Here is a 16,925-nt window from a genome sequence, read left to right as displayed (position 1 = left end):
AGGCTGCCTGACTGAGCACATCTTCAGTCCTTTTCACTTTGTTCTCTTGTCCACAGAGTCCCACATTATTATTTTTTCATTACCCTAAAAATCAAACAAAAAACTTTCCTATACTTATATATTACAGGTCATTTTTAAGGAGTTATGTAGCCACAAGGATCTTTAGAAGCAAGTCCGCCCAAGAGCAAATGATAACTTCTATGGGATTTTAAAGTAGAATTCCTTTTGAAATACAGTACTACAGCCCACTAAATTGCTACTTTCTTAGCCTAAGTAGAGTCTATATGATGTCTGAGTAGCAAGTTTAACAATTTCTCGAGACTGATGCTTTTGTTATCATGAAGAGACTTCCCGTTTCCTAGACCATGGTCTCCTGTCAGCATTTTTGTGTGGGCAATTGCTGTTTGGACTCCATTTCTCCCTTCGTCTTTACTTTCAGTGTTTTTCCTTTGTTATTTTGAGTGTATCCTTGTGAATCACCATGAGTCCATTTTTCAGAGTAAGGCATGGTGTAAATCTCATATCAGATATGCCTGAAAAGCTTTATCTGCTGATAATTAAAGAATCTCCACAGCTGGTAGCTACTTAAATGCTGTCAAACAGTGACATTTTTTGGTGGTTCCATTTTCAGTGTCAATCCTGCCTATGCCTTCTGGGACATTTAAAGTTGCTACCAGAAAGTTATGTGGCTGTGCAGACTCCGCTCGTGAATTCAGTCCAGCTGATTAATCAGTGTCAACCCAAAATAAGTGGTGTCCTCATTGATTTCGTTTCTGGAGAGTTGAGCACTAAGTGGTCCCTGGGGCCGGCCATCTGCCTTCTCTCTGTTTTGAAGTCCTGCCTAACAGAGCTGCTGTGGTAGCTTCTTTCTTCACTCATCCAAAAGCTAACTAAAATATTCTAATGCTTATCTGTTATCTGCCTACTGACTTTAATGATTATTAGGATTGATTTTAAAAGGCCATTGTAAAACTACATTTCAAAATTAAGTGATCAGCAAGCACGGGTCTGGTGGGTGGCATTGTAGAACACATGAAGCCAACTGTGATTTCTCTGAGTCATCTCAAATCCAAAGTGGGACATGGTACATGCCAGGAGAAGCTGAAACTGAAGTACATGGAAAGGTTTGTTTATGAAAACCATGCTCTCGGCAGCCCACCCTCTTGTGTTTACAAAGGTAAGTTGATTAATCAGCTTATGCCACATGTCCTGCCACAAAAACAATATATGTTTGCTTACAATGAAGGTGGATGTGGGCGTGGTGCACTTCACTCCCTTGGTACAGCCCATGATAGAGCAGCCGTTCAAGCTGGTGGAAAAAGTCGTTCAGAATGTATTCCAGTTCCGAAGGAAATACTGTCATCGAGGGCTTGGGTAAGAATGTCTTCTCTTCCTTTCAGTAGTTTTTATTAAATTCCTCAGTCACTTTTAAAGATTAAAGACTTTGTTTTGATGATTCATAAAGCTATTTGTGAATGTTACCCTTAGTTTAAATCCTGTGACGAACAAAACCTGACTGGCACTGACAAAAAGCAAAGCCTTAATTTAACCTCAGATGGCACTTACAGGTTGGTTTTATCAAAAGTGCAGCCTAAAACTGGTGACTGATTACACACACAGCTAATGATGACCCTGTACTGGGGTTTTCATCTAACGGGGAGTGGCTGCTCAGCGTAGGCACCTTGGAGTCTTCAGGGAACAAGGCAGGGCACAGTGATGTAGGGTCTGCCTGCCTCGATGGGCCCCAAAGTGACAAAAGTGAGAGTCAAGAAAATATTTAGTTAGATATCCTGCTTTTGGAAATCCTGGAATTGGTTTGAGCCTAGAGCTGGTCCTAGTGTTTCTAAGGCAACCTCCAGGTAAGTGATAGGCCCATTCATTTCACATCCACAGTCCTCTGTACAGGTATGGATCAAATATTGTGACCCACTTTGACCTGTTGGTGTCCTTCAGTCACACCACAAATCGTTTCCAGGTATTAGAAACCATAATCAGTCCCCCTTGCCATGCAGCTGAACTCAGATTTATGTCACCTCACCCTGAAGGTGTGAGGGACATGCAGTTCCTTGTTTAGAGGACCATCAGCCTATACTAAACCCTCAGTCTCCACTGGCCATGACATCAGGCCCTTTGGGATGAATGCTGTGGAGCCTTGAGACTTAAGAGAAGACAATACAATCCAGGAGTAACTTTGCAGTATTTTGGTAGTCAGTTTTGCTATTCATTTTAAAATAATGATTCAGTTTTGTTAGATGAAATTTGAAATATATACTGTACTCCAAATCAATTTTAAAGATGCTTCAGAAATAAAGAAGGGAATAACTATTTGTATTTTCATATCAAGTGATTTTTAACTTTACAAGAAAGGCTGACAGAGTATCAAAACTGGAGATGTGTCACACAAATAGTATGTATAACTTTCATATCAAAATGAGGCAAATCAAGCTTGTATTGCCACAAGAATACAGCTGAGCAGATGTTACTTTAAACTTGAAGATACATGTATTGATTTAGCTTTGGAAAGTATTTGCCCTTTGTGGACACACCTTGCAAGTCAGGTTAGAACTGCCTCCAGGGGTAGGTTATACTTGGTGCCTGGTGTTATAACCAAACTCCCTCAAGTGTCAGTTGTCAGGAACCATGTCATTTTCAAATGAGGAGAGAAGGAAGTGTCATGATTCCCCAAACTTAAGTAAAATTGATTTTTTTCTCTTCCCTTCAGAATGTTATTCCCTGAAGCACAGCGCTTAGAAAGCACGGGCAGGCTGTTACAGTGGGCGGACGTAGACCCTACTCTTCGGCCTAGCCACCTCTCCATGTCACACTTTAAGAGCCTCTGTGATGTGTACAGGAAAATGTGTGATGAAGACCCGCACCTCTTTGCATATAATTTCAGAGAAGAACTCAAGCAAAATAAAAGTAAAACTCAGGAAAAAGATGACGACAAGGAGAGTTCCAGGCTCTAGCTGCTGCTCTGGGGGCTGGCACCCTGCCAGATGTTGATTTTCACACTGTGGCGCTTTGTGTATATATGTATTCTTTTGTCTTTACAGAATGACAGTAAAAATACCAATGACCAGATGTGACTTATTTTCCTTTTACTGTACAGCTTGGTAGAGAAAATAAATATCATCAAATAAGGTACAGTACAAGCTTTCTTTTAATATATATACTGCATAGATATGACATGTTTTGTATAAACAGCATCTATTACAACCTTACAAAAATGAAGTATCTGCACATCTTGCCCCTAAACCACATTAAAATAACTTAAATATGCTTTAAATAAAGTAAAAAGTAACAGCTTAAAGAAAATGCCCAGAGAATTGAAAAAAATGACCCTTTTAAAAGCTATTAATCACAACTTCCCCAGCCTTACTTTTTCCACATAACTTAAAATAATTAGAATGTAATTTTATTTTAATGATTCTAAATCATTTTGATACCTGCTCAAAAGGGATATAAACTAATTTACAGATTCTGACCAGTTTAGTCTAGTTTTCTGATCCACAATAAATTAAAATAACTTAAATCTTTACAACTGTTTTGTGGGAAAATGTATATACTGCACAAAACCCAATAATGATGAATAGTTTTTCTGCAATTTCCACTTTTCCACCAGTTTAAAAGTAAAATGAGCAATTTAACCCATATCTGGATTGAACTGCACTATGATTTTCCATGGCTCTCTGTTTCATAAAAACAATCCTCATTGACAACCGATGTTAAACTCTGAACACTGAATTCTCGCTCTAGAACAGAATTTAGGTCCATGTTGACATTTTCAGAATGACTGTCAAGGGACTGGTGACGAATCTGTGCCTTGAGCAGAGTTCCTCTGTCCCTCTTGGTGCTGTTTGCTTTTCGTTTAATGGGGCAGAAGTGCCCCCGGACCAGTCTGGGCTGCTTCCCTCCTTTCTGACCCTCACCCACCTCCGTGCCAGGCTGGGGTTCTGCTGGCTGTTGAGCGTCGGGGTCCTCGGAGATTCTCAGCCTCTGGAACTGAATTTCGATGTCTTTGGTAGGGCTGCCCCGTTTCAGAGTCTGATGGTAGTCATCATCTTCATCGCTCAGAATATCACTCTCTTTGATGAGATTGTCCACAAAATCTGCCAAGCCGGAGTGAGGGTATTTCCCAGGAGACGCACTCTTGGAGTCCTGCCTGCTCTCGGCCGTGTGGCAGCCGCTGCTCTGGGTGCTGCTGCTCAAGCTGCACTCGTCTGAGTCCAGTGAGTTGCCCTTGCCGGTCTCGCTGGTCCACTCACTGCTGGAGGAATTCTTGAGGACTTTCAAAGACCTGGAGGAAGCTGCAATGAGAAAAGCACATTTCACCTTACGATTACAGAAAAAGGTTATACAATGTATAATTTTTGCCTCATAGGTAATAAGATTTAACATCTGAATTAAGATTTTTATTTTATGATCTGACTTCAATTACTAACTATCCTGGTATTGAGGCAAAAACACATAGATACTGCAAGCATGGAAGTTTTTGACGTATGTGTATTTAAACTTGTATGTCAGGGGATTCAGCATTTTTAGATAACTGGAGCTCAATTATTTGGCTGAAACTAGAAACTTTTCTAAGGGCTATGATTCTTTTTTTGCCAATGAGTAAATTGAAAAGTTAATTACTATTAAAATCTAGGCTCCTTTCTTTCACTTTTTACTTACAGAGTAATAACATTACTTAATAATTTGATAATCAAGGTTACACCATATGACACCCTCTCACCTTGTTTATTGCCCTTGATGCTCAATTAAAAGTAGAAAAGTGTTATGAGAACTGTCTCTGCTGGAATTTCTAACCAACTTTCTGATATTACAGATGTTTAATCATTTATGTGTGTGTTTAATTCCATTTTCTTGGATTGAAAGGAAAAAGGGAGTTCTCAGTTTCAGTGTTTCTACAGCAAGAGCAACATATTTTTGATGGCGAGTTTATTTTGACAATGGAGAAAATAGAAAATATACAGTAAATCTGAAAATTTGAAAAGAAAAAAGCTTTACATTTTATAAGACTAAAAATAACAAAGATGATAAAATAGTTCATATAGAAGTAATATTCTGAAAACTTAAGCTGAAATTTTAGAAACTTTGAGAACAGCATGATTTGGAATGTTTACCTGCAGACTTACTGATTGGGTAAGAACACGTATACAGATGTTCCTTGACTTATGATGGGGTTACACCTGCCAAACAGCATAGCTGAGCCTAGCTTACCTTAAATTTGCCTACAGCTGGGCATTCATCTAGCACAAAGCCTATTTTATAATGAAGTGCTGAATATCTCATGTAATTTATTGAATACTGTATTGAAAGTAAAAAACAGAATGGTGGTGTGGGTACTCAAAGTGTGGTTTCCACTGAATTTGCATATCACTTTTGCACTATGGTAAAGTCACAAAATTGTTAAGTTGAACCATCAAAGGTTGGGGACTGTGTTAAGTCTCTTGATCTTAATTCATTAAGTTTTGACATTGCAGATGGCTGGCATGGTTCTGAGCACTGAGAATACAGTGAGTACAACAGGAGTCCCTGGACTCATGTACATCTTAGTGGAAGAAACAAATAAGGCTGTAAGTCTGAACTATGTCAGCTGGTGGTAAGAGGGAGACTTGGGATTGGAGGTGGTTGTATTTTATAAAGTAATGTGTGGGAGCAAGAGGCACGTTTAGGTCTCTTAAAAGGAAATAAAGTCACCCCTGATCATTTACAAAATGATGACTCACAGCTGTATTACAAGAGCATATATCCTTTTCAGGAAGCTCATAATGTTTTCTTGAATAAACACAAGGGTAGCAAAATTCTCACCTAATTTGGCTGAAACAGGAACTCGGTTCTTAAGAGGCACCAGGCGATCCTTACATGTTTTCTCCAGCGGTAATTCACACTTTATGTGACGCCTGAAGTTCTCCCTCAGAATAGAACGAATCACCTTGACAATGTTGGTCTTGCTTTCACTGTCACTGGGGGGAAGAGAGAACAGCAATAGTATCCAGAGTGTTCATCGCGTTCCTCCCCACCCCTTTGTGCTCCTGTGGCGCATCACCGTGTTGGTGCTGCCTTGCACCACCCAGGCCAGACTGCCACCAACCTGTGCACCATGCTTTCCTCACTTACGAAAGGAGGTGAGAACCGATCATTCTACAATTTGGATATGTGTTTGACATATTCTGCTACTAGGGCCTCAGTTGCCTTTTTTGAGGGGGATAGGTATGATCCTGATGTCATCAAAATTAAGGAGGGCACCAAAAATAAACTTTTCTTAAGAGACATGGTTCTCTCTTCCCCTGGTTTTAATGTTTAGAAGTCAGTGATACCTGCAACACAATTGAAAGATGGTTTCTGGCCGTCCTTCTATTTCTGACTTTGTATGGATTAGCTCCCATATGGAATTATTTTCTGTCCCTGTGTAAAAGAAAAAGGAAACAAGAGTCTCCAACTTTGCCAAAAATGCTGTGGTTAAGAACACTTGTGAAGTTTAAAACTCACGATTTAAAAAGTCAAATATTCCCAATCCTGACTCTTATCATTTCCTTCTGTGGTTCATTCTATATATGATTTTCACAAATTGTTACAAAAACTGAAATACTTCTTGTTACATTTCCTGCTGAAGTTTTTCATCCATCTGAACCTACTTTCTCCCTACCTCTGGCCCCCGTCTCTCTGGGAAAGAGGTTAAAGGGATCTACCTTTGCAGTTTTGCCCATTCCCTGCAGGGAACAGCAGGATGTGCTGGGGCGATGGAGGTGCAAGGGGCCCCACATGTACCAATGGCAAAAATGGCCCAGAACGTCACTGCATGCCTTAGCCTGTTGGCCCTTTCTGTCACCAGAGGCAGTGTCACCAAAACAAGGTTATTCTGGATGATCTCTCAGTATTTTCCAGAGTCAAAGATTTGTTTCTGTTTTTATATCACCTGCAGTACTACCTAATCTCAAGAAATTTCCTGGTGTATTCTAAATTTGTAAAAATTTATTTAAATTTGTGGACCTTTGTTTAACAAATTTTAGGGTATCAAGAACATTAGGCAGAAAGAAAAATGTTGAAAACTGTTGATAGAGAAAATAAGGAAACAGTGATGACAGGCATTTGATATAAGAGAAGCCACACACTGGCATTTAGTTTCTCCCAAAAGTCTGTAAAGAAACAGCGGAACAACTTCTCTTATCCTCATTTTCCTTGCCTATAAAATAAAAAACACCAAGAACTATACCAAGGGCCTTTCCTACTTTTTCATTCCACAATTCAAATGCTTTCTCGGGCCTGGCACCACACGGAACAGTTTACCTGCTGTATTCCCCAGTCTGACTTGAAGGGCGGAGATGGGGATCAACCAGCGGAATTTAAATGGGTCCAGGTCGGCAGAGCTGTGTGCAGGCCGGGAATTCGAGGGCTGTAACATGAAGGTCCACCAAGAAAAATGTTAAAGGAAGCTCTCACCCAGGGAGGATGTGTGTGCAGCGAATTGAAGCTCTGAGCAGCTGCGTGGGTGTTCAGGGCACAGAAATGAATCAGGGATGCACCCAGTTCTCAAAGACCTCACGTGCTTGGTGTGGGGGTAGGCCAGACTTGGAGTTCGGGAACAGAGAGTTCCAGGTCTCTAAGCAAAAATGGCAACCAAGCCTTCCATGTCCTCAGGTCAGGTCTGAGTGGTAAAATGACTTAGGGTATTCACAGCCAAGCTTTGTTTTTGGTTTGGTTTTGTGTGCATGTGTGAGTCAAGGTAAAAGGCATTTTAAACCAAAGTTTCACAGACTCCCACATTTATGGAACAAACACGGGCCATTTTTAGGGATATAAAAGCTGATTTTGTATGTAGGCCCTCACATGGGTGTCTACATATTCCTTTAAAACAGACATCTTTCATAGGGAGAAGTGCCCTGAGTATGTGATTTGGTTAGTTACCCTCAGAATAAGTAACAGTAATCAGTGAGGCCTTGGTGCTCAGTGGGCTTTTCAATTCAACATTAATAGGAAGATACAGTCAGGAAAAGGTAGCTTTAATTAAAATTAATTCTTACCAGTTTCTTTTTCAGTTTGCAGTTTTCTTTATAAACCAGTATGACAGCTCTCTTAAAAACTAGAGAAAGGAAAAAAGAAAGAAAAGGCTTTTATTATTTTATACAAATTCTTCCAAGGTTAAACTAAAGCTGAATGTTTTAGTAGAACAAAGCTCTTCAAGTTCATGAATCTCTAAGACCCCACTATGCCAACAGATGTGTGAATAAATGGTACTTCTCTTTTGTTCATATTTGAACTATGCAGAAATACCTGCTTATTTAAAAGCTATTATCTGAAGTAGATCCTATTTTTTTTTTAATTCTTTTTTTGTTTGTTTTATTGAAAGCTGAAGACATTGTGTTCATCTCAGTGACAATACACTGTCACTTGCTCTCCAGACTCTCATTAAGACATCTTGAAATGCACCAGACTATTAAGATAGCAGGTTTCAAAATAGCCCCCGGGAGATTTGTTCCTGTAACACTTGGCCTGCGCCAAGCAGCAGAAGGGAGAACAAGATGATGAGTATGCAGAGAGATGGCGTTTTAAATAGTTGGAGGCTGGCTGTGTTAAGTCACCAGCCATTACAGCAGTTCCTCTAACTCCTTCTGGAAATCAGTACTTAGCTGGGCTGGTGGGGTTAGTGGAGGTATCCATCATTGCCAGCCTCTTTGAAGTTTAACATTCTTTTGAATGGAATACTAACCGAATACTGTGAGCTCAAGGTCCTTTCTGGTTTTTCCTAGAGACAGAAATGGATTCAACCAGGAAACCGTAGAGTGCATCAGAAGTTCCCCCATTGAAAGTTCTGTTACCTAGATTATAAAAACAGGAGGTAAAGAAGTAAGAGAGTGAATCACATATGCATATGGTCAGTGCTAAAGTACATTCTGTTTGATTTTTGTGGTCCCTGTAAACATGGGGCCTTAAATAGTGGCGGTTTTAAAAACGAGTTAAGCATCAAACTGTTTGATAAACAACATAAAGGCAAAGGCATTTTGCTTCAATGCACAATTGTAGGCAAGACACGGAACACATCCTACTCCAGTTAATTCTGCCACACTGTCCTTGTTTGGCCAAAGTGCCTTTGTTAACTTTTGCCACAGGATCTAGTACATTCACCGCCACCTCTTATTCAGGCTGCTGATAAAAATGTGCCAACACTGAAACTGATCATAGTAAAAAATTGAACTCTAGTTTTCTGTTATTGCCATTTTCTATTTAAACTACGTTGCTACCTGTATGTAGGCTTTAAAAGCACAAGATTCTAAATTTAGCAATCAGACAAAAGAGAAAAATACAGATAATGTCAAATCCCACTTGTTCTAGTTTTATAAGTAAGCAGGTAAGCACCAGTGTTTGACATTAAAAAGAGAAAAATAAAAAAGGAAAAGCCCTAGACTCATCTCCACGTACTGGTTCTCACTTCCTTTCTCCAGCCCTCTGCCAGTGAGTCCCAGCCCCAGCCCTGTCCCTAGGTCACACCCCAGGCCCCATGGGAAAGGAGCAAGGGGCAGGGGAGGAGCTCAGTGACACTTCTTTCTTGTTTTCTTTGTACAATGTTGTCACAACATAAGGTTACATTTTTAGACCAATGTAATGAATTTTATGTTACATTCATATGTAAATTGTGTGGTTTATTATACACATTAACATCAAGACACTTTAGGCATTTTCTCCTCCAAGAAAGTCCTAACAGGGCAGCCTACTGGAAGGTCACCTACACACCCAGTAACACATACAGTGGGCCTCAGCCCATGCACCTCACAGACCTCCTTCTCGGTCCCGCTCTGCTCTGCTACTAGCTGGTCGAACACGGTCCCATAGTCCTCATAGATCTTCTGCATCTCATTGATGTGGCTCGCTACTTTCTCCATTGCCTTTAGTGCTTCTGCAAAATACGAAATCATATTTATTTTATAGTTGTTGTTTGTCTTAATTCCCACCCAACAGCAGTTATGAAAGGACTCAAGATTCATGCTAGGATTTCAGACCAGTACTCACTAACAGCAACATTATTCAGGTCTTGCTCACCACAGCCCACTATAGCCATTATAACAACGAACAGCAAAATTACTTTCCACCTCGAATTCTCTTGGAAATGAGATGAGCATAAGTGAAAAGTGTCACTAACATAACAGCTAATAACTGACTGAGCACTTTCTACTTGACATATATCACAATAGGTGATTTACATGAATAATCTCATTTAATCCTCACAGTAACTCAGTGACTAATCAGTCCCATTTTATAGACGAGGAAGGTGAGGTGCAGGGTATTCTGCCAGAGTTCCAGAGAAGAAAAAACAGAGTAGAGCCAAAATTCAAACCCCAGACTGGCCCCAAAGCACCAGCTCTCCTCCCGGGAGCTGGGATCCAAGTGTAAATAGAATGTACAAACGCCCCTGTGAACGACTGATCGACAGATCAACTGTGAGCATGTAGACAAGGTGTGTGTTTATAACTTTTTATAAGGGCACACCAGGGACAAAATCAAAAAACAAAATTTCAGGTCACCCCGAAATTCAGTATTTTTCATACTATAGTCTCAATATTTTAATTCAGTCTGGAGAGAAGTATGGAAGGAAATTTGACAGAACCATTTTAAAGATCATCTTAATGCAAAATGAGGTTTTTCTATAGTATGAATATTGAACATAATTTATATCATTTACTGTGATATAAAAAACTCTTTCTCCTTTGTTGCTTATGATACCAAATTATGCTTCTCGTGGAAAAAGAGCCACTTTAATTTATACTGTTCTCAGTATTTATTATTCAGTAATACTAAAATGTGTTCAGAAGTCTATTTCTCTCCCCAGGAATTTTATTACTTAAGGTTTAACCTAATCTCCTACTTTTGATATATGGAGAACAAATCACTGGTTCTCTCTAATCCCAATAAGGCATCTCTTTAAGTATACTCTATTTACTATCAAACCACAAGGCTTTGTGTTTTTGACAAATTGTGTCTCAGGCCAGTAATTTCAGCAGTTATAGACAATAACACATCAGCATCAACTTTAAAGCATAATCTGTCATTGGGAATTTGGTTTCAGGGTCGCGCTCTGCTCAGAGATCTCCACAAGGTGGAGCCTCACCCGGCAAATTTGATCAGCAGCACACGGGCAGCAGACATTACAAAACTTCACAAAGTGGCAGCAAAACAGTCCTGAGTTGGGGTTCTGGCAGCACTGTTTACTAGCCAAGTGGCCTGAGGTAATTTATTTCTTTTAACAATGAAGATAGAATCATCCCTCCAGAGGAGTTTAAGGCTACTCCAAAGATGATTTTTTACCGAACTGTTTGTAGACTCTAAAGGAATGGCCACATATCTAGCTATTTTCACATATTAAAATTAAATCTAAGATTAACAATCACAGAACTGAAAAATGACGCAGAATGTGCCACCAGTGTGGAAGAGGTGAGCGCACAGGCCTAGGGTGTGGCAGGCAGCCCCTGACGGCCCACACTCCCTTCACGCATGCGGCAGGGATCAGTGGCCTCACCTGTTAGGTGATAGTGTTCCTCACTCTCGTGGTCCGTCAGGGACACGAGCTCCTTGAGCAGCAGAGGGTACTTAAGCACTCTCTGAACTGGCTTGATGAGGTAGGACTCCAGCGTGGAGGAGTGCTGCTTGGTGGGGTTCCGGGCATCCAGAAAAGCCTTGAAGGCTTTATCGGTTTTAGCTGTAAGCAGACAGATAAAAGACCCTTAGAAGATGTGGGATGAATTAAATTCTTCACTTCTCTTTTAGCAGTCATACAGCATGCATTTCATAGTCCTCCTAATGCCATTCATTAATAAAAACCCCAGCACATCCGTGGGTCAAGCAATCAGCTGTCAGCATGGGATCCACAGCACAGCTGACAAATCCCTCGAGCTACGGGAGCTTACCCCTCACACCGACTTTAAAGGTCTGACTTTAAAGACGTATTTCATGCATACCCACGAGAGACTTACGGGTGGCCTAAAAAGTGAGTTTCAGACAATTCATAAAGCCACAGAATTATGTCATACAGAGCTTACACCGTACCCCACAAAAGATTCATATGGAAAAATATACCAGTGTTGTACCCACTGGCCTAGCCCTGGTTGTTGCTTATTCTTATACACTGAAGGGCTATTTGAAAAGCAGTATCTTTTTTCCTTTAAAATAAGATGATTTATGATTCCACCATAGCCTGCAGCCTTCCCCTCCACAGCTCATGGCAGACTCAACCAACCTTCTTGCACCCAGAGCCACAACCCCCTTCCACCAGGTGGCTTTAGGACCCTCTTTGGCAGTGAAAACTGCCTTCCTGTTCAGTGTGAGTGGCATGAAGGGTGCATACAGGAACCCAGGTGCATTCAGTTTGCGTGCCAGTGGACACACCAGCTGCCACTTTGGATTCCCGCAGTTGGAAATGTTGCCCAGCTGTTTGAAATGTGGCTAATTTGAATGAAGCTATACCCCTGTTGGGGGTTCTGTTATCAGGGCAAAATCTACAACATCTAGAGACGCAGCACCATTTTGAATGTGATTACCAGACCAAGTAGAAGGTGGGATGATCCTTCATCTTTATGACAAAGGAGGAATTGAGCAAGCCACTGGTGGCCTTTTATTTTGCTATTGACTGTCAGTAAGAAGGTGTCTGTGGCAGGAAATGCCAGTGGAGTCAGAACTCTATTGAAAGCAACTAGAAAAGATGGATTTTGGCTGGGTCTCGTTAACTTGAAGCACCAAACTTGAGGCTTTTCTTCCATTAAGAGATACTATGAAGTTCTGGATTAAAACCAAATGGCAGAGCTGCAGTGGGAATGGATTAACACTATGCATGTCAGGGCACACCTCTACACGCCCTCCGTGACACCACAGAGAGAAGGAAACAGTGAAGAGCAACCTCTGGAAAATGAGTTTTTCTCAGTTCCCCCAAAGAGACTTTAGTTTTAGTTAGCACACTTCTTGTATGTTTGGTGGGGGTTGTTTGGTGAGAGTTTGTTTATAGTGGCTCCTCCAGGCTTAAGAAGCTTAATCAAGGAAAAAACAACAACATGCATTTCTTTCTACCCCCATCTCGGGCATGTAGTTACAAGTTTTTAGAGAAAGTAATTTTGTAAGAAAAGAATCCAGATGTAATTTAACAGCAAAGTGACACATGGCCAAGCAGCACCTCTGCTCCTAGGCACACATGTTCACTGCTGCCGACAAACTGAAATAAATGAAAACCTTTCCCTTCAATATCCACTTTCAAGGTCAAGAATGGAGGATAATACATCAAAATTGCACTTACCCCTACTTGTTACATACAGATTTACCCTTTATTAACAGTTAAACATACAAAAAGCACAGCTAGAAAAGTTAGGAGCAACTTACCTCGCTCTAGAACCTTCTGTACTTTAATATGATTAGCACAGAATCCACTGTACAGTTTAAAGTGGTCCGCATAATAAAGGAAAGAGCCTCCAAGGGAAAACAGTAATTTCTAGAAGAGGAGAGGAGATAGTCCAGTCAGACATGGTTTAGTCAATGTGTGCTGGCCCATGGCCTGGCATCTGACAGCTGCACAGCTTTTGTCAGACTCCACAGCACTAAGGCCTCATAGATGTTGAGGCCTGCTCCATCCACACAGGAGGTGGGGAGCAGCCCAGGCCCTCTCCTGGCAGATCTTTAGCTTGACTGAAAAGTTTCTGGAAGCAGAGGCTACTGACACAGTGTACTGTCAAAGGACCAGAAAGGAAGTTCTACGAAAATACATCCGACAAGGTGGGATATAAACGATCTGAGAAGTTAATTAATTAAGCTGACTCGGTTACTTGGGGCAAACAATGCTGTCTGTATAGTTCAGGTCCCCTTGCTACTGCCTTCCACATTTTCTTACCTGGAGGGCTTCCTGCCAGGCACCGCAGCTTACACTGATGCTTCATAGAAGAGAGGGCTCCACCAGAGCAACCTGAAACCTACACTCCTCATCCCAGGTTCACAGGACCAAAGAGATGAAGCATCAGACATGGGGTAGGTGCTCTTGCCTCAGAAGCAGTCGCCCCACACACCCTTCAGAAAAGGTGAGTGCAGAGCTCGTGCATGGTCAGCAACCAGGCTGGTAGTGCTGCCCAGACTTCTGACTGCCAGAAGCATTTACACCAGGAAAAACAAAATAGACCGTTCTTGTCCACTGCCAGAAGACAGCAGTGCTATGGAAGCTCTCAAGTTATCTTGACAACAGTCAAGGAACAACAAATTCTTTCTCGAGGGAAAATTTTGCACCATGCTTTAAGCCTAAATACTCACTCTAAACTGCGAGGGAGTTTCCAGTATGTTAAAGTCAGATGATGCTGAAATCCCATCCTCCAGAGTCTCCAGAAACACCTTTTGAAACTCAAGCATCTCAGGCAAACTTCCAAAAAGTGACTCCATCTGTATGAAGATCAGGATTTGAAAAGAGGGTATTAGCCTGGAAGACCTAGATACCATGCTAACTCTTGAGCCCACAAAGAAGTCATTCACCAAGAAGTAGACAGAAGTAAATCCTTTAAGAAGACAGCATGATCATTATGGGATACAGTTTATATATAGCAAGTTTCATACCTCCAGCCCCTATAATTCTGTTTCTAGAATAACTTTTTAAGTATTCTGGTTTTTTGGTGTTTTTTTTTTTTTTTTTTTTTGAGACAGGGTCTTGCTCTGTTGCCCAGGCTAGAGTGCCGTGGCATCAGCCTAGCTCACAGCAACCTCAAACTCCTGGGCTTAAGCAATCCTCCTGCCTCAGCATCCCAAGTAGCTGGGACTACAGGCATGTGCCACCATGCCCGGCTAATATTTTTCTATATATATTTTTAGTTGTCCAGATAATTTCTTTGCATTTTTAGTAGAGCTGGGGTCTCGCTCTTGCTCAGGCTGGTCTGGAACTCCTGAGCTCAAGCGATCCTCCTGCCTTGGCCTCCCAGAGTGCTAGGACCACAGGCGTGAGCCACTGCGCCCAGCCCTTTTTAAGTATTCTTATAAAATACAAAATTCTCAGAATTCAAATTAGGAAAAATGTATATTAGTAGAAAAGAACTAACTATGATTTAGCATTAAAAGTGTATGTATTGAAATGTAGTTTTTGGCCACACCTTATACTACAAAAAGAGCATGACCATCCTTCTGCCTTTGTAAACTTTTTGCCACAGAGGCCACATAAATGGCTTAGGAGGAGGCCATGCCTGGGATTCTCTGAAGACCCTTAAGTCTTGGATGTCCTTCTGGGATCAGGAGGTCTGCTAAAGGCCAAGGGAGACAAACCTATGGATGAGTGGACAGAAGGACAGTGATTATTATTTACCTCGTCTTGGGTAAGAAAGGTCTCACTCTGAAGTGGCTCCAAGTACAATTCAAAGAGGCAGCTCAGGTCCTGCAAGACAAAAGAAGAAAGTCTCTAATGCTTAACTCTCCGAAATACCCATGAGACTCCAGTAACCCTGGCAGCAGCTCCAAAGATTCCCATTAGGAATAATGAGGTTTATGTCTTGTTCAAATTCTTGATCCTAAATGTGGTTATTATTTTTCACCTAATTCAAACAGGTGAGCACAAGAGGTACCACAGGTACCACAATACGGTCAACAGCTGGAGTCCACACCCTCCTTTATAGCAGGATCACTTACTCTGCTTAGTTAAGTATCTCCTTGACAGAAGCAGACACTTGCTTCAGGCCACTGCGCTCGCCCCCCTGCAGAGGAAGGAGGTCTGGCCAGGCACTGTCAGGTGGGAGCACAGTGACAGCTCCAACATGGTGCTAGGAGGGGCGAGACAAGATCTGGGGAGCTCCTCAATTCCAGGGATGACACATTAGCAGAATCCCAAATTCCCATATTCAAATGCAAGAAAAATTTCCAAAGAGTAGCAGGTATAATATTTAAAATCTAAGCCATATGTGGGTCTCTAGTAAACTAGGCTCCAGCAGTACGGCAGAGTGGGAGCTGACTGCATTACAAAACCCCTTAGACACAGATTTTTTAAATTTAATATTAATAATTTTAGGCCAAGACCATGAGATGAGATAATTTAGTGATAGAAAAGATTTCTCGTTTCATTTATTCAGAAGAATTTTGAGTCCTAAAATACTATCTATAGAAGTATTTGACTACAAAGCCAACTAGAATGACTTCTTTGTTTTACAACAGGGAAATCTAAGTCTCAGAGAACTCTGCAAAGCACCCCCAAAACCTGCCGGTGTGGGTTCTGAGAGCAGGGTCAGGCCTGGGATGCTGATGGTGTTTCCCAGCGAACCTCCCTGGCCTTGCCTCCTTCACCATATTCCACAGCGGACACTCAGGGAAGGGGAGGTGTGAGAGGTTGCTGAATCATCTCTCCCAGAACACACAAATACTGAAAATTTCAAGAAGCATGCAGGGATCCAGGTTAGGTTAAAGAATGACAACAAGTAAAATCACTTGTTAAATGTCAGCAACAAAAAAGAAATTAAAAAAATAGTGGAGGGGAGGGGTGTGAATCACAACAGGTGCCAAGTGCTGGTGATTTTGTCAGAGCCAGTGGCAGGGCCCCGTCATTCTGGTCCAGGCCAGTGCTGCTCAGGAGGACTTACTGCACCCTGGGAGCAGGTCCGCGCTGAGCTGGGGTGGCAAAGAGCTGCAACGCTGGGGGCCCTAAGAAAACAAAGTGCAGGTTTCTTGCAGAGAGAAGGGAGAGTCGGTCTTTCTTGTCTACTTCACCCATGACACCCATCTCAGTACTCTGCCAGCATGTCACCAAAATAAGCCTCCCAGTGTAGGGTGGTCTAATAACAAACTGCAAGACCACTAATAACAGAAAGGGGCTTAGATTCTACGATGAGCTCTGCCCTTGACTCTGCAGGTGAGAGCTCCGTGACTATTCTCAAGATGTCAGAACGGCTCTGATGCCTCAAAACATCCACAGTTCACAGAGCTACTTGGAAAAG

General features: G+C 41.6%; 2 protein-coding genes across 2 annotated transcripts in view; one reads left to right on the top strand and one right to left on the bottom strand.

The window, feature by feature from the left end:
- TFB1M (transcription factor B1, mitochondrial) overlaps positions 1-4,068 on the top strand; it is a 58,673-nt gene extending 54,605 nt beyond the window's left edge. Inside the window, exons 6-8 of the mRNA XM_069488874.1 lie at positions 1,247-1,374; positions 2,723-3,141; positions 4,026-4,068. Of these exons, the coding sequence (XP_069344975.1) occupies positions 1,247-1,374; positions 2,723-2,966 (372 nt within the window). The 3' untranslated portion in view covers positions 2,967-3,141; positions 4,026-4,068. The remainder of the gene's footprint in view (positions 1-1,246; positions 1,375-2,722; positions 3,142-4,025) is intronic.
- Positions 3,374-16,925, bottom strand: part of LOC138395858 (rho guanine nucleotide exchange factor TIAM2-like) — a 415,009-nt gene continuing 401,457 nt past the window's right edge. Inside the window, 11 exon segments of the mRNA XM_069488873.1 lie at positions 3,374-4,307; positions 5,815-5,969; positions 6,324-6,411; positions 7,294-7,399; positions 8,028-8,086; positions 8,714-8,822; positions 9,780-9,898; positions 11,516-11,695; positions 13,363-13,471; positions 14,278-14,403; positions 15,311-15,379. Of these exon segments, the coding sequence (XP_069344974.1) occupies positions 3,670-4,307; positions 5,815-5,969; positions 6,324-6,411; positions 7,294-7,399; positions 8,028-8,086; positions 8,714-8,822; positions 9,780-9,898; positions 11,516-11,695; positions 13,363-13,471; positions 14,278-14,403; positions 15,311-15,379 (1,758 nt within the window). The 3' untranslated portion in view covers positions 3,374-3,669.

The sequence above is a fragment of the Eulemur rufifrons genome, chromosome 15, assembly GCF_041146395.1.
Source record: "Eulemur rufifrons isolate Redbay chromosome 15, OSU_ERuf_1, whole genome shotgun sequence".
In the NCBI taxonomy this organism is placed as follows: domain Eukaryota; kingdom Metazoa; phylum Chordata; class Mammalia; order Primates; family Lemuridae; genus Eulemur; species Eulemur rufifrons.
Note: the sequence above shows the minus strand (reverse complement) of the source record. Positions and strands in the feature narration are given on the sequence as shown.